The sequence below is a fragment of the Sander vitreus genome, chromosome 21 (assembly GCF_031162955.1).
Source record: "Sander vitreus isolate 19-12246 chromosome 21, sanVit1, whole genome shotgun sequence".
Taxonomy (NCBI): Eukaryota; Metazoa; Chordata; class Actinopteri; order Perciformes; family Percidae; genus Sander; species Sander vitreus.
Genome location: NC_135875.1, coordinates 15,766,079 through 15,791,727, shown reverse-complemented (window position 1 = coordinate 15,791,727; position 25,649 = coordinate 15,766,079). Strand labels below are relative to the sequence as shown.

The window sequence follows — 25,649 nt, the reverse complement described above, 5'->3', positions numbered from 1 at the left end:
GCTGCATCAAATGTGGGAGGGCATTAGATTGTAAGATGATTTGAAGTATTTGACAGTTCCCTAAATACTGTAGGCATAACACTATTGGTTAGTTTAAAGTTGTGACTGCTGTTTCCTTTAAACAATGCATTTGCAATTGGGAACAGACAAGTTTGCCTTTTTGCAGCTCTGGTAGCTGCCTCATGTTGCTTTCAAACACCATGTTAAAGCCACTTTTACAGGTGACAACTGTTAAACATGACCCACCTTTGTAAACGTGTTTCTTTGCCAGGAAATGAATTAATTTGAATATCCCTGCTGCAGCTTCAACATGCAGTATCACACTATCTGGTAGTATATGAGATATCAGATGGTAAATAATCACTCTATATGGTTATTATATAGAGAATGATGCTGAGGTATATGATAGAAAATGTAGTAATTTATATATATATAATTGACTTAGGCATGAAAATGTTGCGATTGTATTGATCACCAGCAGCATCATAAATAAAATAAGGGCCCAGCTATAGACCCAATTCTTTTTTCTTTGCTCTTTCTCTTTTCTTTCTTTCTTTTTCTTTTCTTTTGTCTCTCCTTGCAAGGCTCTCTTGTCCCTCGGAGCATCTCCAAACTACAAAGACCGCTGTGGCCTGACCCCGCTGTACCACACTGTACTGACAGGGGGCGACACCTCCTGCTGCGAGACCTTGCTGTATTACAGGGCCAGGCTGGGGACGAGGGACGAGAACGGCTGGGACGAGTCCCATCAGGTACCACTGGACAGTTTAATGTTATAAATCTATCTATCTGTCCATCCATTGATTACCATGTGGTTTCATAATTTCCTTCTTTATTTATATGTTAAGCATCTCTGGTCTTTGTCTCTCTTCGTGTAAACTTAAGCAATGCACCAACATGTCCATGTCTGATCTGTGTGTTTGATGTCATGTACCATCGCCCTCAGCCTCTTTCAGCATTTTCTCACACCCCTCTCCTCTCAGCCTTCCTCACTCGTCTCTCCATTCTCTCTCCTTCTTCCCCACCTTCTCTCTTTCCATAGCACAGGGATGAAGAGGAGTTTGGAATGGAAGAAATACATAAGGTACCCTTCTTCCTACCATCTCATCTTCCCCATCAGACTTTCAGAGGCAAAGGCACTGAGAATCGTGATGTGATATAAAATGCAGATAAACTGAATCAAGTGACATAGTTTTCCTAACCTGTTCAAATGTGGGTCATCTCAAGCTGAGTCCAGTTCAGAAAGAGCATTGGTACTATCTCTTTCTTACTGTATATATGGGTGCATTGCCTACATTATCTGTCTCTGTGACATTCTGGTAAATTTGCGTTTGTGCTGCAAGCCGGTTGTCATGGTATTTTATTTTGGTTTTGCCGTGCTCTGTGTTTTCTTTTACTTTGTACGTATCTTGTGATATTTTAGTCCCTGCAGAAAAATATCAGGACACATCTCCGGCTGCAGAAGGCTCATTTCTGTTGTTTTAATGATTTTTTATTCCTTTCGTTTCACCGTGGTGCAATGTAATTGCCTCTGACCTGTTTTTCTATAAGAGTAATTATGGATCTAAATGTAAATGCAAGACATATTATCACCTATCATCTTTCTCTTTGTATCTCTATTGCAATATCTTTTTCTTTATTTTTTGCCTAATTTTATTGCACTGAAACAGTCTTGTATGAACTCACCCACTTCTGTCTCTTTCTATACTTTCCAAATCTGACAATTTGTGCATATTTCTATCACACTCTTGACACTGAAAGGCTTGCCAGAATGGCTTTGCCCAGCATTTGGAGCATCTGCTGTTTTATGGGGCAGACACCTCTTCTCAAAATGCCTCAGGGAATACTGCACTTCACATTTCTGCCCTGTACAACAAGGCAAGTATGGTAACAGATTCCCTTATATGAAATCATTATTACCATAATTACTACTGCTGGTTTTTTTTAAAGGTATTAACTCATCACTTTCCCTCTCTGAATGATCAGGAAAGCTGTATCCGCGTTCTTCTGTACAGGGGAGCAAACAGGGAGGCAAAGAACAAGCATGGTCAGACCCCTTTTCAGGTAATTTTTAATCATGTTTGCGAAGTGAAATTGCATTTGGAGAGTACCTTTGACCAACAGTTTTGTCCAAAACTAAAAGAGAAAAAAGGAGACAACACAATAAAAGAAGAAAAAGCAATAACTGGAATAATTAAATGTTTTTTTGTATTTGCAGCTAGCTATAATGTCTGGTCACTTTGAACTCGGGGAAATCATCAAAAACCACAAAGATTCTGACGTAGGTAAGCTTTTGTACAAAACTGTCTCTCCTGAGGAGGCTATCGAGTATTACAATCAGTTCCCAACACCTGCTTTTTTGTACTTTCCTGAATCTATCATGTATTTGCCCTGACAATCTCCCTTGTTCCCCCCTAACAATCTACTGAATTTCTCCCTCCATTTCATCCTGTCACATCAAACCCCACTGCCCTTCGTCACGTCTTACTCCTTCTTACACTTCACCTGTGATCACTCACCCGTAAACCTCACACCCCCATCTTCAGTGCCCTTTTTGGAATCGCCAAAGTATGTACCCAAGCGAAAAGAGAGCGCCCACACTCTGCCTCTCCCCTCACTTCATTCCCACCCCCTACTGCGCGCTAACAGCGATAACTCCATGACCCAGACTGACCCTCTGGCCCTACCCATCAAGGCTGCAACCAATCCCAACCCGGGACAGGTACTGAGGACCATTAGGTGGATGCTCATCTGCTGGCTCTTTGTGATATTAGATATGCTTTGCTGATGTTACATTTCTTTCTCAGTCTTTGACTCCTAGTAAGTTACAGGATCAGCTTTGACGATCTGTCTTTATGGGACTTGGTGTGTTTCTGCAGGGCCAGCGCAGGGCCTCCATCGGCATGAGAAGCTCCAGTAGCCCCAGAACTCGTACCCGCTCCCCATCCAGAGGGAGAGGAGGCCAAAGTGACACAGAGGAGAGGCAACGGCAGCCAAGAGGCAGACAGGGGTAAGGAGCCTGTGGAGGGACATGAAGAGAGGGAGAGTGCTGGGTTCTTATTCTGAACAGGTCCTTTAAGGCCATCTACTAACAGGTGTCATTCAATCTCCAGTTACCATCAGCTTTATGCAGGAAAATTACTATTTGTGTCTCAGAAGCATTATGTGTACTGTTTTTAACTGCAAGAATGTCAACTATTTTAATTGTGGTCTTGATGGACATTTTGTTGTTCTGCTAGTCAAGGCCTGAAAAAGACTAGTTTACAGTCTACAGCCATGCTCTGTGAGGCTGTACAATGGTGCTTACAATGACAAATGTTAACATGCTGTTGTTTACAATGTTCACCATCTTAGTTTAGCGTGTTAGCATGCTAACATTAGCTAATTATGACTAAACATAAAGTACAGCTGAGGCTGATAGGAAGGAAATTAGTTTAGCAGGTATAAACCAAAGTATTGCACAAATGAAAAGGAAGATTTTTACAAGATGAGGTCGCTAGGTACGCCAGATCACCAAAGTCATTCATCATTTAGGAACTATGTATGTACCAATTGTTGTCCTGATCCATTCAAAAGTTGTTGAGACAGACTGACCGACATTGCCGTCGCTTCCAGTTCTTCTAGTTCTAGTGTGTGTAAAAAATACATTAAAAACATAAAAGAAATCCACAGACATTTTCAAATTTAAAACACTAATTCCTTATATAGTAAATTGCATTAATTTCTACCCTACATTAATTTCTTGTATACTAACTGCCAAAAGAGTATGCACTTTAGAGCACAGAAGTGAGGCACTTAGTCAATACAAGATTGCAGCATACATTCTTACTGTTGGTGTGACTGATTAGTATGACTCAACTACTGACTACTGACAGCTGTATGTTGTCCCACTTTGTCTCACTTGTTTTTCCACAATGTGCGATACAGTCTTATCTCTTGGTTTTGTAAGAGTCTCTCTTTCTCTCTCTCTCTGTCTCCCTCTGTAGTGCAACCTCAGCGGGTAGTGGGGGAGGTCAGATGAAGCGTATGTACAGCGCAGTGCCAGGGCGGGTTTACGTGGCCACTCGTGCCCATTCTGCTAGTGGAGACCGAGAGCTCTCACTTAACAAAGGCGACAAAGTTAAAGGTGAGATGGAGCCAAAACTTACAAATGGTGATTTATGAGGAGAAAACGTGCACTACACATAATTTTAATCATGTTATTGTTTGACAGATAATTAGCGAAACATTCTCCACTGCAGATGATTTTGTGGATTGTTGAGATACTTCACAGTGCAGCTGCAATACAATCTGATGCCGAAAAATATTTAAGCTACTGCCCCTAAAACATCAACAGCGAGGAGATGTACATGAGGAAAAACTGGATTGTAAACAAGAGAAATGAGAAGCACCAGCAGACACATCCAGTCATCACAACGCAGTACATTTTCTTTGGCATTTCTCAGTGGATCTTACAATGTAATAATTAAAAAGGTAGGTCCTGGGTAAGATTTGTATGCACTTCATTTAGCGGAGAATATCTCAACTGTTGACCCCATTGAACAACGTGGGATGTGTGCCAAAATCTCTACCCGGGACGAAAGTCCTGAAAATGACCACAACAAGTGACTACTATCACACTACAGGTGAATGGGACTTTTTCTTCTCTTTATAGACATCCTCATAAATTTCTACCAGATAAATCTTCATATTAAGAGAAATATTTTTTGTATTACACTTTGTCTAAAAAATAGGGCTGTGCAATATCGCGATTAATCGCTGAATTTATATAGTTAATCGCGATTAATCGCATATTTTATCACATGATTAAAATTCTATTATTTTGCATTTCAGAACAGTTTTTAAGCACATATTAACAATTGAAAGCAATGTTTACCAGTGTATCTTGATTGGGAATCAAATGAATGCAAAGAAAGTTACTTTATGAATTTGATTTTAAGATTTGTAATTATTTATTTACTGTAAACAAAAGAAAAATGTGTGAATCTGTCATTATTGCACAATTCCTCCAAGTACCTAACTAAAAAACTAAAAATCCCTATCCTTACTAGAGTCAATATAGTGTTTAGTAACTCCTAAATAATGTTGATTACTCACTGACGTCCAGTGATCACCGGTTAATGAGACAGCGTTTGCATCACTTTGCAGCTGTTCCAGTTGGGCTGCTTTCTCCGTGTCGTACAGGCTGTGTATCCGTGAAAACTACTGTCCCCCTCGACGGCAACGAGACAGGTCAGAACATGCCAACCGTAGTACGTCTTTAAGATCCGAGTCCTCTACGATGCTGACAGGTCTGCAGTTAGTTGCCACCCGTTTCGCAAGAGCTGTAGTAATTTTTTGGGATTTGGTTTCATCCACAGGTCGGCAAGTAGCACTCTCCAAAATAGTGCTTTGCCCTAGTGGGTAGCATGCTAGCGAGTAGCATCACGTTAACTGTACTACTATGCTTAGCTCTGTAGGTGGTAGCTCAAACTTGACGTGCTTCGGTGATATTTTAATTCGGCTTTACACAATGTGCATATGGCTTTCCACTTGTCTTAGAGCCGTCCGGGAGTTTTGGAAAATAAAAAGTGCCATTCAGAACTGTGTTGCTGCTGTCTTTCTCCATCATGCCTGCAGCCTACAGCAGCAGGGTGTGTTACGAGGAAGTGGCAGCTTGATGATAAGTAACGGTGCTGCAAAGGGTCAAAATAGTAGCCTGTTAGACATGACGCAAAGCCGAGTGAAGTGTAAAATAAATTAATAAATGCCGACATGCGATTAATGCAATAAAAAAATGAATTGCATCACGTCGGCCCTTAATCGCAACGCGATTAATGCGTTAACGCTGACAATAAAATAAAATATGCAAATGAGGCAATATCTCATTAAATATGCGTACCTATAAACCCTTGAAGCTACAGATTTTCTGAGGTGATCACAATGTTCACAATGACCATGATTATAAGGTCATAGAAGATTGTAAGCATTCTGATTTGATGTAAAGAAAATGGCTAAAAAACAGTCAACCTATTACATACAACTAGCAACATATAGGAATTGCCAGTTATTTATTAACCTAAACTTTAAAAGCTTACATTTCCTACCTGTTCTAAATATTGCTGTCATCACCTCCAACTTTTTTTTTCAACAAAAGTTTACTTGGCAGCCATAGTGACCTGAGGTCATAGCAGAGCACATGGCTGTCAAGCAAGATGACTTGTGAGATCAAGAAAAGTAAGGAAATCTTTATTCTTTGTGTTGGCGTGTACACTTATTACGTGTCATTATCATATGAGTTGTAATTTTGTGTATTTAAATAATTGTAATGAATTTGTATCAGTTGTATATTTAATTTGGTGTGTATTGTAGCTAGCTAACTACAGTTTGTTTGTTAGCTAGCTAGCTGCTAGTGTTTTTGTTTTGTTGGTTTGCAAAATGGGGAAAATGTCATCAAGAGTACATCTCAACTGCACACACGAGGAAGCTGATGACAGGATGATGTTCCATGTGCAGGACATTTGAAGTCACCGTACAGGATCTACATCACTGACACTGTCATCAGGTGACACAGATGTCTTTGAGTGCCTATTATACCACATAACAGTCAATTGGAGAAATCTTGGCCTTCAAGAGCTCTGGCTCATCCGCAACTCAGGAGGGAAAAGATCAATATTACCACTTCATGATATCTGCATAGCGCTGGGAGATGAGCTCACACAGTGTCTCCCAGCACTACATGCGCTGACTGGGTGCGATACAACCAGCAAAATATCAACCAAACTTGCAGCTCTGAACACTGTGCGCAAACCTGACAACTCTTCTCTGATTCTCAATTTCAACTATCCACAGCTAATGGCGGAAACATTCTTGGTCAAATGTCTCAAACCATCAACGGACATGGAGACATTTGACGACCTGCGAAGAGCCTATTATCAACAACAGCTTTGGGTCCAAGCACCATTTACAGACGCCACCTCGATCTTAAATGCAGATGCTTATGGTTTTGTAAGAAAGGGCAGTTTATTAGTCCCTGAGATTGTAATCTCAGAACCTGAAGATTTGCCAGATCCCTGCTCGTGTGGCAAGTGTGCACACAAGAATGGGTGTCCCTGTTGGGTAGCTGGTATCCGTTGTTGCAAGTACTGCAAATGCAGGGGAGGCAATAGTTATAAAAATTCTATCACTGAATGAGCTCTCATCATCATCCCCATACCTGGACTCTGTTGTGAAAGTTTTACCTTGCAACACAGGGAATAAACCTGTTGTTTTGTATTTTTCACTTTAAGTTAACGTTCCAATGATAATAGCAAGGTTGGATATAAAATGTCTGTATATTAATCAAATGCTTGTTTTCTTTCTTTTAAAAAAGTCCCTTGTTTGTATACAATTGTATTTATAATTTTCCATTCAATACAGCACAAAACAGGACATTCCCCCCCCCCACACACACTCGACATCCACACTGTACATCTACAGAAACACAATTAAAATTATCAAACTTCTTACACTTAGCCTACACTACATGGTCATTGTAAACATTGTGATCACCTCAGAAAATCTGTAGCTTCAAGAGTTTATATGTACGCATATTTAATGAGATATTGCCTAATTTGCATCTTTAATTTTATTTTTAAGACAAAGTGTAATACAAAAAGTATTTCTCTTAATATAGAGATTAAACTGGTAGAAATGTATGAGGATATCTATAAAGGGGGAAAACAAACGTCCCATTCACCTGTAGTGTGATAGTAGTCACCTGTTGTGGTCATTTTCAGGTTTCTTTAGTCCCAGGTAGAGATTTTGGCACACATCCCACGTTGTTCAATGGGAGTCATATTAGTCTATAACAGTTATGAAATAACTAAATGAAGTGCATACAAATCTTACCCAGGACTATTAAGGTAAACAAGGAAGGTTGAGGTAAAGATAGAGTTTGTGACAGTACTACTACCCAAATCACATGATATCCACGTATCTATGCTATTCATGTATCTGTCTTTCTATCTGTCTCAGTGTTAAGTGTAGGAGAGGGGGGATACTGGGAGGGAACCGCGAAAGGTCGCACTGGCTGGTTTCCTTCAGACTGTGTGGAAGAGGTGGCGGCTCTGAGCAAAGACAATCGACCAGGTAAGACAAAACTAGTTAGGACTTCATCTCACTATGGAATAATAAAAGAAATGATTCTGTCCACAGCAAAATGTGTAACCTTTTGGGTTTTGCGGTAATCTATTGAGAGACGGATTTTGCAGTTTACCTACGGTTACGTTTTATATAAAAACAATTGAAACAATTTTTTTTTTTATCATTCATGTATAAGTTAAAAGAAATGTGTTATGGATAGTTGTGAGATAACTCATAAAGTTAACAAGACACTTACAATAATAAGAAATAGCACATAGATTGTAGAAAGGTAATGCTGAAAAATGGGTTACATAGGCTACTCCCTCAGGCTGGAATTATCCAAGTCACACACATGTTAACCAGCAGGCCCTTTTGCAGCAGACAGTAAGTGGCACATGTACAGCACAGACACTTACTTTTCTCCTATTTTCACAACTGCACTGTTCACGCAGCAAGCAAACCATATGCCACGTAGACGACACAAAAATAAATATATTTGATTCGTTTGTGCGTTTCGCCAAAGACACAACACTTTCACAAAAAGACAGAGGTGTTATGACAGAAGCTGAAGGTTTAAATTCAGCATGTGTTTTTCCTGCACGTGCCTTGCAGAGACGCGCAGTGAGAAAGCCAAAAGGAAGCTTTTCCGTAACGTCACTGTCGGAGCCTACGATGGCACTGACGGCCCCAGGTAAGAAAAGTTGCTTTGACCTTTAACAATCTGTGATCGGTTGATAACGAAGGTGGGAAAGTTTAAACTGCTGCAAAAGTGTAAACGTGAGGGTGATTGTGTTTGTCTTCCCTGGAATGTATCAAGCTATCCTCAACTTTACTCGCAACCCTGAACAGGATACCAGTTTAGAGAATAGATGGACCAATAAAATAATAAACCTGATTGGCTACAGCCGCTGATATAGTTCTAGCTGTGGATTGTGGATCACATGAGTGTGGGCAGCAACTGAACTGTCTGCTCTCTGGTTAATTAATGTAAAGACTGTGAGACCAGTCATAGTGATTGAAATAATTGACACACTCTTGTTTTGCCGGTAACAGGAGGTTCGTGTGTGTGTGCATGCTCACTTTTTTCACCTATTGTGCTTTCATGTCTTCCCGTGTGTCTGTTTTCTGCTGATCCTGAACAGCGCTCGTTCTCTATTTTATTGCTGCGCGAACACGTCAATGCTGAACGCACAAAGAGCAGCCATGTCATTTTCGGCTCTGCCCCTTTTGGCTGCCCCTGGGTGGGTGGGGGGGTACTTCTCCTCCTCCATGGCATCTGGCTGAGGCGGCTCAGCCTAGGGCAGCTGCGGCTGTGTATTATAAAGCTATGCATGTTTGTTTGAGAGTTAGTGTGTGTGTCTTCTGCGTGTTTATTCATCATCCTGCTGATGAGTCATGAGAAGGCTGAGACACCAAGCGTTGGTTAGGTCCCTGGGCTAGTGAGAAGGACTTACCAGTCGCCACCCCAGGGTTTCACAGCCTCTTACACATTGGAGCTGACATTACCCTTGTGCTGAGCCACTCTCACTGTCATTCGAAAAAGGCATACACTTTAATGCAGCTGCGGTTGTGTTCTAAATGGATATAGCAGCGACTGGGGTTATATTACCTGTGTTAAGCTGGTTAAGAGTAATTGCAGCACCGTGGTGAAGTGGTGCTCAATTAAGAGCAAGGTGATCCGGAGCATGTTCCCTCAGTGCAGCTAGGCAATTGGGAGAATGTCAATTACTATTTCAGAGAGAGATAGAGAGAGGAAGAGTGTTTGTTAGCCTGTGTGATGATGACAGCTGTGCTCTAGAAGAGAAGAGGAAGCGAGAGTAAAGTTTGCCTGCGTGTGTGTGTGTGTGTGTGTGTGTGTGTGTGTGTGTGTGTGTGTGTGTGTGTGTGTGTGTGTGTGTGTAAATCCAGGGAGAGAATCAGCTGTTAGTATATCTGTGATACACCAATCAGTGGATGTGCAAATGCACTGTCTCTCCCTTTGTCGCCTTACATTTATACCCATCCCCCGCATCCTCACACTGCAAGTTCAGCTCTCCATCTCCCCTATTTTGCAACCAAACCCTCTTCCTGTCATGTACCAGCAGACACACACGGCATGCACTCTCTCCCTGTTGTGATAATCGCTGGTATTCTCTCTCTTCTTTCCTTCACATTGTCTTTCTCTTGTCCGAAGTATGTGGGGTGCACCCCACCTTTCTCTCTCCTCCACTCTCGCGGCTCTCTCTGGCTGAGCTCTCGCTGGAAGACCGGGAGGAGGGAGGAGGAGGAAGTGGTGGTGGAGGCGAGAGCGTGCGCGAGAGAGGAGGGGGGGACATGGCAATGGGGGGATGCGGAGAGAGAGAAATCTCTCTCTCCCTCTCTTCTTCGTGGCCGTCACTGGGCCCCAGAAACAGGAGCGTGTGGTTCATTTACAGGTAGCGGCTGTTTCCTCATTCATTGGCTGGCTATGGATGTGAGGAGAGGACAATGGAGAGAGGGGAGAGGTAGATGATGCTATTGAAAGGCCGTGCCTTTTCAAAGACAGACTAATAAGCTATGTATTCTGTGCGTGTGTGTGTGTGTGTCTCTGACTGTGCGTGTGTATATGTGCGTATGTCTTTTGTATTTTTCCTATGCATGTGAATATGAGAAGTGGCTACGGAGACTCTGCAGCATGTTTATTTCTGTGTTTTCCTCCTGTGTGTCTTTGAACGCTGTGTGCGTGTGTGCATGAAAGGGAGCACATATTGATGCATTTCAGTCAGACAGTGTGGGTGTATTTCATTCTCTTTGAGTCATGATTTCTTTAAGCAGATATTTTCCATTCACCAGGACTTCCCATATATTCCTGTTCCATTGAAAATGCTATTGTCACATCCCATATATTTCAGTTCTTTTCGAGCTCTAATCGAGATACCGGTCATTTGTGTGTGTGTGTGTGTGTGTGTGTGTGTGTGTGTGTTTGTGTGTGTGTGTGTGTGTGTGTGTGTGTACATGCATTTTTGTTTATGTATGTATGCATGTGATTATATACACTGAATGAAATATCTGTGGTTTTTTAAGTGTATACGTCATAGTGTTAGATTGCTGTGGGAGTATCTTTCCTGTACATATATTTGTGTATATGTACTGTATCTACAACGTCTCCATCCACAGTGTGTGTCACTGACATCCGTCAAGTGCTTCACTTGTGGTGTGTGGATATTGTCCCCACATAGCCATGTACGTTCAGCAGGTGAATGGTTAAAAAGCTGCCTTTTTCTCAGTAATTGTGGCTAGAAGAGGATGACTCAGGAGGGTACATAATAACTCTAGTCTCTAGAAGGCTTACAGCTTCATTGCAGAGAGAGTGTGTCCTACTAGCCAACAGGGATTAACCAGGGACTTTTTTTTCTTTTTTTTTAATGGCCCAAATTGGCCAGGCATTCGTGGTCAATGTGATGACAGATAAGTTGAATAGCTTTAAATATGTAAAGGACATCAGGTGTGTTAGTGCAAGCCAGCAACACAACTTAGAACCACCTGGAGGACCAACGCAGGCCATGTTTCCCCATTGTAGAAGTGGAGGGATGAAGAGCCCAATGGATCCGTCCACCCACTCCTTGCTACTTTGATCCTCAGAGAGGGAAAGCATGGTGGAGGACAGGGTGAGAGAAAAAAGGAATGAGGTGTGAGGAGCAGATGGCTGGAAGGCGGCTGTGCGTTGGCGAAACAGTAACATTGATGGAGAACACACAAGGGATGGACCTCAGTAGGGGAAACTAGCGTTCGTCTGTTCAGTGCTAAAGTTACGACTTGGTGTCTGGAAGTCTGGATCTTCAGGCCTGGAGGCCAATGCTCATGACTCTGCTGTACCTCTGTGATTCCACAGCCAAACTTTATTACATGCTATGCCAGATTAAATACACACAACCTTGCTGGGTCTGTGCTGTAAGAGACGGTGTGGAATACAATATTACTGTTATTATTATTTTAGGACCAGCATACACATGAAGAATGAAGTTGGAGTGATGGGGTCCTCTGCCAGACAGAAAAAAAATCAAGTCTGCTGCCTAAAACCTAAAAGTAAATCAAAATGTTGGCATTTTTTACATGTGTTTTTCTAAGTGGTTACAAGTTACCCTGCAGACCTGATTGTCAGGCAGCCAATCAAAGGGTTGTATTTCAGTTTAGGTTACAGATAGTTCAGGTTGGATTCAGCGCCACGGTTTTGTGTCTGCTGACTCAAGTGAAGGAGAATTGTAATTGAGAATTTGTATGCAGCCTGAGAGTAAGCAGTGCCTGACATATTTAGCTTGAAAAATCACTAGTGCTGTCAGTTAAACACGTTATTAACGGCGTTAATGCAAACCCAGTTTAACGCCGTCAATTTGTTTATCGCGAGATTAACGTTCTTTTTGGCCTGGCAAACTTTGTAGTTTTTTTCACATGCTGTTGCAACAACTAGTAACGTTAGAAAAACTACAACACCACACTGGATCTAGCTAGACCGGAAACAAAACAACAGACACACTTGTTTGGGCTTGCGAGCCGGCCAAAGAGTAGTACATACCTGCAAACTAGTCGCTTTTCGGCGTTTTGAATGGGAAAATGTCATCCACGTGAATCGTGTAGATCCGAAGAGTTTTTATTGGGGGGGGGGGTCTGAGACCCGGTGCTAATACGGCACCGGTGCCTTAATGACCGTTATTTACCAGCAGCTAACGTTAACCTATTGTTATCTAGCAGCTGGAGTAAACACGGTTAAAATGCTGACAGGTGGTGTAAATGGTGTAAAGTGTGATTGTATTTCACTGTAGAGGATTCTAACACCAGACTGTAGCTGCCGTCTGAAAAACACAGACTCAAGCTGTTTCTCAATGTCAAGGATCCTTCCTTGACATTGAGAAACAGGATCCTTCCTTGACATTGAGAAACAGCTTCAGCCTGCCTCGCCAGCCTCGTGGTGCATTCAAAGTTATTGTAAAATACCCTTTTCCCATCCAGTGGTTGTTTTTGCCGTGTTGTGCTCCTTTTTTTTTTTTAGATCAACTTTTTATTGTTTTATATTTTTGAACATACAGAACAGACAAATACAATTGTACAAGGTGCTCGTTTTTTAAATATATATAAATCTTTCAGTTCAGGCACCGTTTTAAAAGTATCGTTGTATCATGTTGATAAGAGCATTAAAATGAGAAAAAAATAATGGGAAAAAAAGAAATCAAGGGACATTTAGAATAGAGAAAAATGTGCGATTAATTGCGAGTTAACTATGACTTAGTTATTAAAATATTTTAATCGTTTGACAGCACTAAAAATCACATTTATGTTCACAACTTCTCATAAAGGTACAGGTGTGAACCCACAGATAATTCATCCAAATTTCCCATTTAAAAGGGGGCGGGACAACAAACCTGTATTCCCAGTGGAAATGGTGTCCTTGAGTATACCAGGGCATTTTCACTGCATTGTTTTGGCAGTCAAGCTATCACTATAAATAAAGACAATTCTTCAACCAGCCTACTCATCCTGTTCACTCACAGTTCATCCCTTCTAGGAAATCAACCCTTTGATTTCATTTCAGTTGAATTGTCAGTTTGAGTTAAGTTGAGAAGTACAAACTAACACAGAAATGAGCTGCCTAGGAAAAAAATATCTGGAATTCCTCTTAAATCATACAGCTTAGCTTAAGCCCCGGGCTCTCTAACAGAACCAGGGTGAATTGACATTGTTAGAAAGTCAAGTCCAGAAATTAGTCATGAGATGCGGCTGTGTGTGGCAGTGTGGAGTCCATTTAACCTGTCCAATATTAGAGAAAGGGTTGTAAAGCAACTTGGCCAAAAGTCCCAGACATTGTAATAGAATAATGAAGGAGCTTGCTAGGCCAGCTGTTACATTACGCCAACAGTCTTATAATAAGATTGCATCACTGATGTCTGTGAACATTTCTGCCCCCCGAGGCTGTGGTCTTTGAGCAAGAGGAGCTGTTTGTGGAAGAAAATTGGAGACCTGTCCAACTTCTTCTGGTGCATAATTTGAATTGTCATATATGACCGGTAGTGGTGCGCTGGAGTCGGTAAAACAGTATCCCTGCAAAAGCTGCCAGAGGCAGTGAAAGCTAATGCTGCGATTTAGGTGCATTTGTAAGTTTCCATTATCAGTGAAGTGTATGTGCACATTTTTGTAATGTGTCGTTCCCCCCCCGGCCCAGTGCTTGTCAGCTCTAGCTGGATTAGTCCATAGTACGGAATGTCATCTCATATACACTTTCTCCCATTGTGACACTAACTGTATCCCTGCCATCAACCCTTTTGTGCACCAGTGCTTTTTGTATGACATTCTCAAGCCAACCTATCTTTTGCTGCAGTGTGATTTCATAATGTGATGCAGTATAGCTGTTTTCCACATTCAGAAAATGCTTTATTTGCATGACAATATGACTTTTCTGTTGCTATAGAAGTCATATAGCTCTCTTCCAATCCAATTCTCTCTTTCTCCCTGTCTCTCTCCATCCCCCTTTCCCCTTCCCCTCTGCTCCCTCGTTACTCTCTCTAAGTGACTACATCATTAAGGAGAAGACAGTGCTCCTACAGAAGAAAGACAATGAGGGCTTTGGCTTTGTGCTTAGGGGAGCCAAAGGTGAGCCTCTTCTCCCAAATTTCCCTCATATGCTCTTTTTCTCTCTTTTTTAATATCTCTATATCCCTCCCTCATTTTCAAGGACATGTTCTTGTTATCTGTGTCCACTCATGCTCATCCTTTTTGTCTTGTCCTCTGTAGCTCAGACTCCCATAGAGGAGTTCACTCCAACGCCAGCGTTCCCCGCGCTGCAGTACCTAGAGTCTGTCGATGAGGGGGGCGTGGCCTGGAGGGCGGGCCTGAGGATGGGGGATTTCCTCATCGAGGTAAGAACAAGATGCATTTTGGACTAACACACAAACTGAACCCAGAGTGACTTTGATCGTAAACCTTGTCTAAGGTCCTGAGTTTAACTAAAAAAAACGCTGGTCTAGTCAAATATAAGAATTCATGAAACATACAGCAAGAACTACATAGTAAGACAGACACTTCAAATGTTCCCACTAACAGAGCTATACAACAAGTACAACAACCAACAGAAAACACAATATTATACTTTGAGTGAGGGATTACATTTTACTGTCACTAGTGCATTTTCCAATAATGAATGCAACAAGCGCAGGGGAGTGTCACAACTCCATCTGGGAAATGTAGGAAATGAAGACATAGACAGGCTGAAGAAAAGTGGGTACACCAAAAAAAAACGTCACTACACTTCATTTAAAAGAAACTTTTGGGATGCACTGAACCAAACATCACAGATCGATGATACTGTATCTGCGAGCTGGACAACAGAAACACCTTGCAGTAAATACCAATTTGTAAGGTACAAGGTACGCACGGCACAGGAGGGAGCAAGAGAGGAGAGGTGTTGATGTAGATGTTACTGCTGAGGTAAATGAAACCAAACGCACACCAAAAAGAGAAGAAAAGGTTAGTTGCAGTCTGTAGTGATTTTACAGTTGGTTGATGGTCAAGTTCATATTCAAACCACAACATTCGTCCACCATGTGTTTGCATCAGATATTGTGTTAATTAATAATAGCCTAATTTGTAGTAGTAATAGTCAGTCGCCTAATAGTCATGCTATAGTTGTTATACTGTGTCGAAGTATAGTTGGTGAGGGGTTGCTGTACTTGTGACTGCTGTTCCTCAACGAATAAAAACTCAGTTCTAAAAATGGTGATTGTCATACCTTTATTAAAGCTGACAGAAACTGCTGTTTAGTATTCAACCTAATATGAGTCACTTATGTAGCTGCCCAAGCCTTTGTATCTGTGATTTACTGTAGTCGCTGCCTGAATTGCTGGTGCACTCGTTCAAAGCACTGCAAAATTCTGTAGGTTTTAAGCTACAGAATTTTGTGTCAGTAAGTGTAACTTACCATGGCAATACACATTTTTCTCATTCTTATTCTGCAACAACATATGCCAAACCTGGGAAAGCTGCATTAGGAAAAGTGAACCAATGGTCACAAGACCCTCATTATCTCTGTAAAGAGTGTTTGAATTTTTTGTCCACTCCCTGAACAACAATTTTTATTTATTTTTTTCATTTAAATGGATCAGCTCATTCTGCATTCAGTCCGTCCGTGTCTGTGTATCTGCTAGGTGAACGGCCAAAATGTGGTGAAGGTTGGCCACCGGCAGGTGGTCAACATGATCCGACAAGGCGGCAACAGTCTCATGGTGAAAGTTGTGATGGTTGCTCGAAACCCTGAACTAGAGGACACTGCTCGGAAGAGAGGTAAGAGTCAAACTTTCCTCGTATGTCATTACCATCCTGTGTTTAAGATGATGACGATAAAGCTGATTGCGTGTTTACTTCACCCTAAAAGCCTGTTGCAATGTGGTTGTCATTGGTGACTGCATGTTTATACGAGAATACTAAACATTAAGTCTGCATTTGGCTGGCTTCCCTTGGCAGCCCCACAGCAGACTAAAAGACTGACTCCTCCTGCCATTGCCCTGCGCTCCAAGTCAATGACATCAGAGCTGGAAGACATGGGTAAGACGATACAGGGAACAAAGGACTGAATGCAAAGAATAAAGAGGAGGGGAGGTCTGGAAAGAACATGTCAAAAAATAAATTAGATTTGAGTCCCCCACATTTTTTTTTCACATTTGAAATAGCTTTTAGGTGATGATGATGATCGTACAGTACCATAGCAGCATTAAATATTAAACAAGTTGATACAGAGATCCAAGAAAATTATCCAGTACAGGTGCGATTTCATTTCTTTTAATTAACAATAGTTTGGGGAAGGAGCTTTTTGATGAATTTGCACTTCTGATATTACCTGTAAAGGAGAAAGGTTATAATTAAACAGGTTGTGAAATGATGGTTGTCTGGTGCCGTCAGTCACAAATTGCTTTGTGTTTCTTTGTCTTTTGAACCGAATGCGCTGCATACAGTGGACAAAGGTGGGAGAATCATGGATTTATGTGCTTTCATCATCCCCATCCTCATGTCCCCCCATCAACATCACATCCCCATTCACACCATCACATGTGTCTGAGTATGTATTTCATCCTTTCATCTGCCTAACACACATGACTACACAGCAGTTCTAGTCACACCTAATTTCTGTTTTCCCGAATTATGTCACAGCTGCCTCTCCATGGAAAAAGAAAGCAGGTGAATATCAGCCTTAATCATTACCCCTATCAGCCCCTGAGCTTTAATTAAAAGTCAGCCTGTTTGATGCTTTTTTTTTCTCCTCTTTTTTTCAGAATACGAGTCCTCTCTGGGTCCTGATAAGAAGAGGACAGTCTATCAGATGGCACTAAGTAAGAAATCACTCTTACCTCTCTTGGCATACTGTAAAAGGGTGTTTTTAAACCTTGAGGGGATGAGAGGGGGCTCACTGAAATCCTCCTTTTCATGGTTCTTTCTTTATTTTATGCTCTCTCTCACTACCTCTCTACATTTCTTCTCTGCCCTGCTCTGTCTTTGTTTTAGATAAACTGGATGAGATCTTGGCTGCTGCCCAACACACTATTACATCAGACAACCAGGGCCAGAGGGGTCATGGAGGCAAGAGGGACCGGAGCAAGAGTATTGTTCCCAACGTCTCCAATGAGGTACTGTTGGGAACTGAAAGGAAATCATCCTAGTTTTGGTCGTTACCATAACTTGGGTTCCTGCTGGCTTTTTAGAATAAATGTATGTATCTACAAAATATTAACAAATACTGAACAGTTATGAACCTCTCTCCCAGTCCTGCCATTCCAGATTCACATATACAACAGAGCTTCTCCACTGCTTTAGGATGTAGCAGATATTTAGTCATGGTGACAAATGACTAATGCTAGCAAATGTTTCCTATCTTTAAAGCAGCTTGGTCTTTAGCTTTTTTTTTTTAGCTGTGTGTTTTCACTGGCCTCACTGCACTTTACAGAAAATGATTGACAATGCACCACCCACACCAAACCATTTGTTTAAGTGTGAGTCAGGTTGCGTCCATTCATCCATGCTCTGTTGCCTGATGCTCTTAATACTCGACTGCCTGGTTCTTCTGTATTGCATTATACTGTTTATCAAATCAATATCAGCTTAACAGCCAACATCAGTTTGATTTAATTATATCTGAGTAAATGTTTCCTCTCCTCTCTTTACTCCCTCCTTCCTTTCAAATTCTCTTTTTGCTCCTTTTTTAAACTGGGTTTCGACACCTGAAGCAACCCTATGAGCAGCAGTCATCAGTGAGTATGGTGCAGCCCGGACCAGGTTTTGGCTACAATCAAGCTCATTTTCAACCAGGCCACGCTCAGCATGCAGTCATGATGCGTCAAAAATCAATTGGTAACGGCAATTGTCATGGAAAGATTTCTGCCTGCTCAATAGTTTCTTTTTAAGTGTCTGTTTGTAAGCACCTGTGTCCTTGTTCTCAGGTGTAACAGAGGAGGAAAGGCAGTATCTTCACCCACCCGCCATGAAGCTGGCTCGCAGCCTGTCAGTGCCGGGACCAGAGGAAATCCCCCCACCCCCTAACACATCTGCCCCAGAACCGCCTTTATCAGCAGGCCCTCATCCTGTGAGAGGACCTGCTATGCCCATACCCCCTGTATCTCAAGCCCACTACCAGCTCCAATCCCAGCCAGGGCATGCTACTCAAGCAGGCTGGGAGAGGGGAGGGCCTGGTGGGATGAACCAGCAGGGCATGGTCCCCACCCTCCGCAGACAATCTGAAGGACTGTGTGTCAGAGAGCCAGAGGCGCCCAGGAGAGGCGGTGGCAAGATGGGAGGGTTAAGGAAAGGCTACAGCAGTGCTACACCACCAACAAGTGCTAAGCCTAAGGCCCAGCAAGCGCCACAACATCACCCGCACGTGGCCAACCGGGAGCAGGGTGGAGGTGTTGGCAGGGGGACAGCCAGGAGGGGTGGTCGAGGAGCTCTGATGAAGCAGTCGAAAGTGGAAGATGGACTGAGACAGCAGCACCGAGGAAAAGGAGTTGCAGCCAAAGAGAAGAGCTCCATCCCCATCCCCACCATCATTGTCAAAGCGCCCTCTACCAGCAGCAGCGGCCGAAGCAGCCAGGGTAGCAGCGTGGAAGCTGAGCCCCCCCAGGGTGTAGAAGACAACACCTCAGCAGATACAACCTCAGACAGCCCCAACACCAGTCTACCCTCACCACTCACCCCCTTGCCACCTCAGCCCCTTTCATCCACTTCCTTGCCTTCATCAGCTGCTGACCCGTCTGTTTCCTCGCAGCAAAACCTGGAAAACTTGGATTACACTTCGACATACGTTACCACCTTCGGAGGAGGAGGAGGAGGAGGGGCGCGCAGGGAAAGGGAACGTTTCCGAGATATGAGAAGAAAGAGTGCTTCTTTCTTCCTCTCATCTGAGGAGGACATACAAGGAGAGGCAGGAGGAGAAGCAGGGCAGGGAGGAGGAGCACTAGGGACGAGAACTCAGCCTTTACAGGGCTCTCAAATGGAAGTGCCCACCCCTCGTCTACGGCCTTCCAAGTCTATAGATGAGGGCATGTTTTCTGGAGACAACTATGTCAACTATTCCAGCAGCATGCCCCCAGCCTTTGGCCTGCCTGAGTATTCTTCCCCTGTCCTCTGTCAGGATGGCCAGCCCAAGTCAGCTCCCTCAATGTACGGCATCCAGGCCACTACTACCTTCATCCACCCACTTACAGGGAAAGTTCTGGACCCCTCGTCCCCACTTGGCCTGGCCCTCGCTGCCAGAGAGAGGGCCCTAAAGGATGACCGCAGGACACGCAGAGAGGAGAGACACTTTGGCCGGCAGCTGTCCACAGTAGGAACATTCCCTACCCCTGTTCAGACCCCAACTCCTTCCCTTTTTGCAACCCCTACACAATCGGCCTACACTTCCCCAGTGTCCGTCCACCTAAGCTCCCCCACCGCCACCACCTCGCCTGCATCTATGAGCCGGCCACAGTCACCAAGGATATTACGTTTGGGAGGAGGAGGTGGGGAGAGGATGGAGAGAGAAAAGGAGGGAGGACCCAGGGAAGGTCTCAGAGTTCGCTTCTCAGAGGACAGAAGCAGTCAGTATTCAACCCAGTATTACCCACAGAGCCCCAGGGAGAGAGAAAGAGAAAAGGAGGTGTATGACAGCAGGCCTGCTCCACCAATGCAGCCTCCACCACCGCCGGTTCAACCGGCACCCCGCAGACCTTCCTTTTTGCAGATGGATAGCACTCCCAACACCAGCTACATCCCTCAGTATACTGTCCCTACAGCCTCCGCACAAACACATGAAACTATGGGAGAAGCAGGAGGTCTAGGACTGATGGTTCTCCCTCCACCAGCTCCCTCAATAGATGTAGATGACGAGTTTGTCTTTGTAGATCCCTTGCCCCCTCCTATACAGTTTGCTAATGGTAAGAAGGAGAGAGTCCAGGAGTGTCCTCAGCAGCATCAACACCGGAGTCCACACCCTGTCGCTTTTGCACCACCTCCTCCGCCCCCTCTTCCATCTACCAAGCCCTCAAATGCACCCCAACCCTCTCCACAGGGTGGTGACTCTGCTGCCTCCAGCCTTACCTCCTACGACAGCGAGGTGGCCAACCTTACACAGTCAGCTCTCTCTCCATCTTATCCGTCCACACAGATATTTCCCCCTCCCTCCGCCAACACCACCTCTGCTGCGGCTTTGCCTGCCACGTCACTACACAGACCCCAGCCCATGTCTCATTCTCATCCCTATTACAGCAGCTCTAACGACCCCTCATTAGGGGGTCACACCCCGGGCCAGGACAGAGGAACAGCCGCCCTTACAGCCACCATGACTTATGCTACCACTACCATGACAGCCACGGCCGCCTCCGCCACCACAACCTCACCGCCGTCTTCTGACTACAGCATGACCATGGCCGGTCCCAAGGCTGGCGTCAGCACAGGGGTTAAAGCTACTGAGCACACTCATCACCCTACTGTTATATCCAAGAGCGGAGACTGGCAAGATGCCGTGGTGGATTCTGGGATTGAGGAGCTGGACAGTCACAGCAGTAGCGACCACCATTTAGAAATGCTGGGATTGAGTGGGCTGAGAGGAGAGAGGGGAGGCATTGGAGGAGGAGAGGGAGAGAGAGGAGGTGAGCATCAGGATCCTTGCACAACCTACTCAGGTGGGCAAACATTTGAGGTGCACAGCGCCAAACTGGCAAACCCTGTGTTTCCAAAGATGACTCATTACAAGGAAGGAGGAGGGAGGGGCATGCCTGTAGCACTACGTAGGCAGAACAGCACCAACCCTGCTCCTTTGCATTTGCAGAGACAAAGTAACCCAGAAGATGTCAGGTTAGATGGAGCATTTGCAGATGAAAGGAAGCACAAGCAGAGTAGATCCAAAATGGAGGATGGCTTCAACACCGCTCTGGCTGCCTGCTTAGAGAGGCCCATGGACACTCGGTCGGTGGGCTGGGTTGAGGTCGGGGAGCATGAACAAGGTGGAGACGGAGTGCAGAGAGGTGGTATGGTTTTAGAGGGCCGCAGAATTCACTCACCTCTTTCAGGTGTGAAGGCGAGCATCATCAATGAGCTGAGCTCCAAGCTGCAACAGATGAGTAGCATGAAGAGCATGGATGACTGGAGCCACACTCCAAAGTCACCCACCATGCATAGGTTGGTTTGTTTTCATCAACCGGCCTTTGATATTAAAATGAAAGTTTGCATATCTGCTTATTTTAACTAAAGTTTGTTGTCTGTGTCTCTCTCAGGTATTCGGCAGATTTCACTGACGTATTTCACAGCCCCCCTTCTGGCCATTCCATCTCGCCATTACCCACCTCCTCTCCACAGCATCGTCAGATCCTGACACCAAATCTGGCGGCCACACCGTCTGTCTCCCCTACCTCTCAAGTCCCAATTCAGCGCAACTGGACCCGCTCCCCATCTCCACAGATTTCTACCTCCCCAGTTCATTCACATCCTCCCGTTTCACCGACCTACTGCCCATACCCAACGTCACCGAAGCATCGCTCCAAGATGCGAAGACAGACTTTTGATTTTCAGTGCAGTCCCACTAAGGAGATGCGGTCTTCAGTGTCACGGCGGCGGGCTCCCAGCCCTCTTATCTATAGCACTGAACAGCCAAACCCCACCCCTCCCAGGCCTTCCTCTCTCCCCATCCTTCCCAGTACACCCGTCTACAACAACCCCTTTGACTTCCCCGGGCCCCTCACTCCTCCTTCGCCTGGCCATCCTCTAGGAGATCCCTACAAGACTTCAACTCCTCCACTGTTCTCTCCATCTGCTGTGCCAAGTACAAACCCACTACTTGTCTCACGCTCTCTCTCACCCACACATTTTCTCTCTGGAGCCTCTTCCCCCATGCACTTGCCCCCCAGCCCATCCTGCCTCAACTATCCCCATCTCACCCCTCCTCCGCCAGCCAAACCCTTTGCCGTCAAGCCCCTGCCCTACTGGACCAAGTACGATGTGGCCGACTGGCTGGCTTACCTAAACCTGGGGGAACACAGAGAGCGTTTTATAGACAATGAGATAGATGGATCGCATCTGCCTTCGCTCACCAAGGATGATTTCTTGGACCTGGGAGTGACACGTGTGGGACACCGAATGAACATCGAGAGGGCACTGAAGAAACTCACCGACAGGTGAGGGAGGACTAATAGACTCGGGGAGACTTAGAGGCAACAGGGTCAAAGGTCAAAAAGGAAGCACCGGATGGTGAAGGAAAGTCAAAGTGTCTCATTCCTTCCATACAAGTTAGCTTGGCCATCCTGTTTCTTCATTAGATGAATATCATTTGGTTATCTGATCTGATGGTTATCTCATCTTCCCTCTATCCCTTTCTCTTTATTAACCTGTCTTATCAACCCTATTTAGTTTGCTCCGTCTTTATCTCATTTCTGCCCATTCTTATTCTTTGATTTGCCCTCCTTCTCTCCCCAGGCGGCTCTCCTCTCCTTTGCATGTCACTACTTCTCCCCGAGACACAGACTGAGAGAGTGAAGGGGTGATTCAAAGATGAAAGAAAGGGAGAGAAACAAATTGACAAAGATGGACAATAACAGAGTTATGTGCACGGGAAGAACAGCGGACATCAATAGGTTGTGTTGAGCTAAGTCTAAGGGCTGGATATGTGGGGGGGGAAGTGTTTTCTTGCAGATTTGTTACACATTTAGAGAATACTGTTGACATTTGTGGAATGACTTTTGTTCAACAAAGGGTATGAGAAAGTTAAGAATATAATGAAAATGATGCTCTTCAACTGAAAATATACTTTAAAACTTTTGATGGACAGGCATTTAATTAACACACCATTTTGTGCTGTAAAAGACAAACACATACATACACACACTCCTATTCTCACACACAGTGGCAGATGGATTCTCACACCATCTGTTGCTTAGCAGCACTGAGAAAACTTCAGTCTGAGTTCAAAGAAAAATTGAAAAGTTGCTGCTTAAAGGGTAAACCCAGATAAAGAACAGTCACATTCTAACATCAGTTTTGTAGCTTTAAGCAGATCAGAGTATCAAACAGCAAAGTACAGGAGCCAAAGTCAGAATATGAGAGAAAGGGATTTGTTTGTAGATGTTGATAGAAGAAAAATGGTAGACAACAATAGAATTATTTTTTTTGCCATATTCCCCCAAAGGATGCCCCATTAAGCTTTGTATGTATGTACTTTGCGAGTACGAAATCTTTTTACATGTTAAACGGGATTCACTATTAATAGAACCATATGTTTTGTACGAAGTGCTGATCGCAACCATTGATTTCTAACTGGTCAGGGTATTTATAACTGTTGAATTAAAGTTGTGCATAATGAGGACGTATACGTATTGAGAAGATATTGTTGTGAAATAGCCTTTTATTATTTTCCTGATTGTTCTATAGAAAGGAGAGGAAATACATGAGAGGAATTGAGAAGGGTTTGCACATAATTTCAAACTGCAAATCATCTTTTCTTAGACTTTACTGGCGTTTATGGCCATAGCACAGGTCGAGATGGATCCGTCCTCTTTGATGCCATAATGTTGACCGCTCTCTCTCACACAGCAGGTGCAGTGATCAAAAAGGGCTTTTTTACTGCTTCTCTGTCTGCCTGACTTCCTCAACCTTTAGCCTTTGTGAGTCTGTGTGTCTGATTTTGTGTGTGAGTGTTCATCAGCCTGCGTCGGTGGCCAAATGCTTTTCCTGACCTACACCTCTCTGTTTCTAATGCCTTTTCCAAAACATATTTATAATAGTCAAAAAACATTGTTTTTTTTTCTCACTAGTTGACAATCCCGATGTTTCCCCGTTCCACACATAACCCTCAAAAAGAAACACTCTGACCCACTTTTCAAAAGAGTTTTCAGAGTGATAAAGTAAATACTGTATATGTTGCGTAGAGATGAACAAGAATGCCCTGGATTTTTAAACATGCCAGTTTAGCCATTTCCCTGCAGTGAATTTAACTGTAAGGCAAAAACACATCATTTATAGATCTATATGTAATGATGATGATGACAATGATAACATAAACATATAGTATAATAAAGATAATATTAAGTATGTAAACGTTTTTAAGAATCTCGTCTTCCAAATAGTGTGGACAAAATCTTTGAAGCTTTGTTTTGTTTATGTTTCATTTTGGGTTTCCTGTAAATGCTTTCTATACTGCTAGCCCTGTGGTGACCCCAGTGAAGCTGACACGTTAGTTAATGTGTTTTCTCTCTATGTGAGTTTAAATTTATGACTCTGTTTACTCATGCTGAGTTGCCTCAATGCTATCTCATGATGGACTATTCTAAGAAGTGAAAGGACTGAGCAGTAGTGTAGAAAGCATTACATACTATGATTTAAAAGAGTATTTTAGGTCTAGTGAAATGCATAATGAATATGACTACATACAGTATGAGCATAAGTATACAGAGATAAAAGGTATATATATATATATAAAAACAAATATATATATATAAAGTTTTGCTTTAAATAAAATAAAAGTATATACTGACAAACAATATGATAGAGGTGCAACTAAGGTGTTGAAATAAATGCTAAAATAAACTATGGTCCTGTCATGATTGTCATTTCTCCTTGGATTCCCTCTTCTGACAGATTCACATAATGATCCAATTTGAAGTGCTGTGTTTGAATTGAGTCATTTGGCAGCAACTCGTCTCAGCCCTGCGGTGGTTGAACACAACATTGTTTTCAGGTCCAGGATTATATTCCCATCAGGCTCTGTGAGCTAATAGGACAAAAGAGTAGAGCTCACAGGGAGGGAGAAGATGAGATGGCTTAATTCAAAGCAAGCAGTGGCTGCAATCATGCAGCAAACAGAAAGACGCCTGTAAGGCATGAAAAACAATAGAGAACAACGTCAACGAGACAAATGCGAGATTGTTCGCTAGCATGGTGGCCAGAGTGAGGTTCATGGTAGAACAATCTAAATATAATGCTGTTGTTTTTTAATGTTTGTGCCAGTTGTCCAGGTTGCACCTTCTTTGTATTTCTCTATATGGGGTCTGCTCATAGTTGGCAAAATTACAAATGTCAGGGTTTGTTTTTTG

General features: G+C 43.4%; 1 protein-coding gene across 1 annotated transcript in view; it reads left to right on the top strand.

Annotated features, from left to right (window-relative positions):
• LOC144536519 (SH3 and multiple ankyrin repeat domains protein 1-like) overlaps positions 1–25,132 on the top strand; it is a 33,377-nt gene extending 8,245 nt beyond the window's left edge. Inside the window, exons 6-27 of the mRNA XM_078279703.1 lie at positions 585–752; positions 1,043–1,084; positions 1,762–1,878; positions 1,987–2,064; positions 2,219–2,285; positions 2,547–2,722; positions 2,880–3,010; positions 3,987–4,126; positions 7,996–8,109; positions 8,716–8,794; positions 14,621–14,703; positions 14,845–14,969; positions 16,254–16,389; positions 16,570–16,650; positions 17,058–17,066; positions 17,254–17,280; positions 17,376–17,432; positions 17,605–17,726; positions 18,324–18,447; positions 18,537–21,747; positions 21,843–22,739; positions 23,038–25,132. Of these exons, the coding sequence (XP_078135829.1) occupies positions 585–752; positions 1,043–1,084; positions 1,762–1,878; positions 1,987–2,064; positions 2,219–2,285; positions 2,547–2,722; positions 2,880–3,010; positions 3,987–4,126; positions 7,996–8,109; positions 8,716–8,794; positions 14,621–14,703; positions 14,845–14,969; positions 16,254–16,389; positions 16,570–16,650; positions 17,058–17,066; positions 17,254–17,280; positions 17,376–17,432; positions 17,605–17,726; positions 18,324–18,447; positions 18,537–21,747; positions 21,843–22,739; positions 23,038–23,089 (6,036 nt within the window). The 3' untranslated portion in view covers positions 23,090–25,132. The remainder of the gene's footprint in view (positions 1–584; positions 753–1,042; positions 1,085–1,761; positions 1,879–1,986; positions 2,065–2,218; positions 2,286–2,546; positions 2,723–2,879; positions 3,011–3,986; positions 4,127–7,995; positions 8,110–8,715; positions 8,795–14,620; positions 14,704–14,844; positions 14,970–16,253; positions 16,390–16,569; positions 16,651–17,057; positions 17,067–17,253; positions 17,281–17,375; positions 17,433–17,604; positions 17,727–18,323; positions 18,448–18,536; positions 21,748–21,842; positions 22,740–23,037) is intronic.
• Positions 25,133–25,649: the final 517 nt, after the last annotated feature.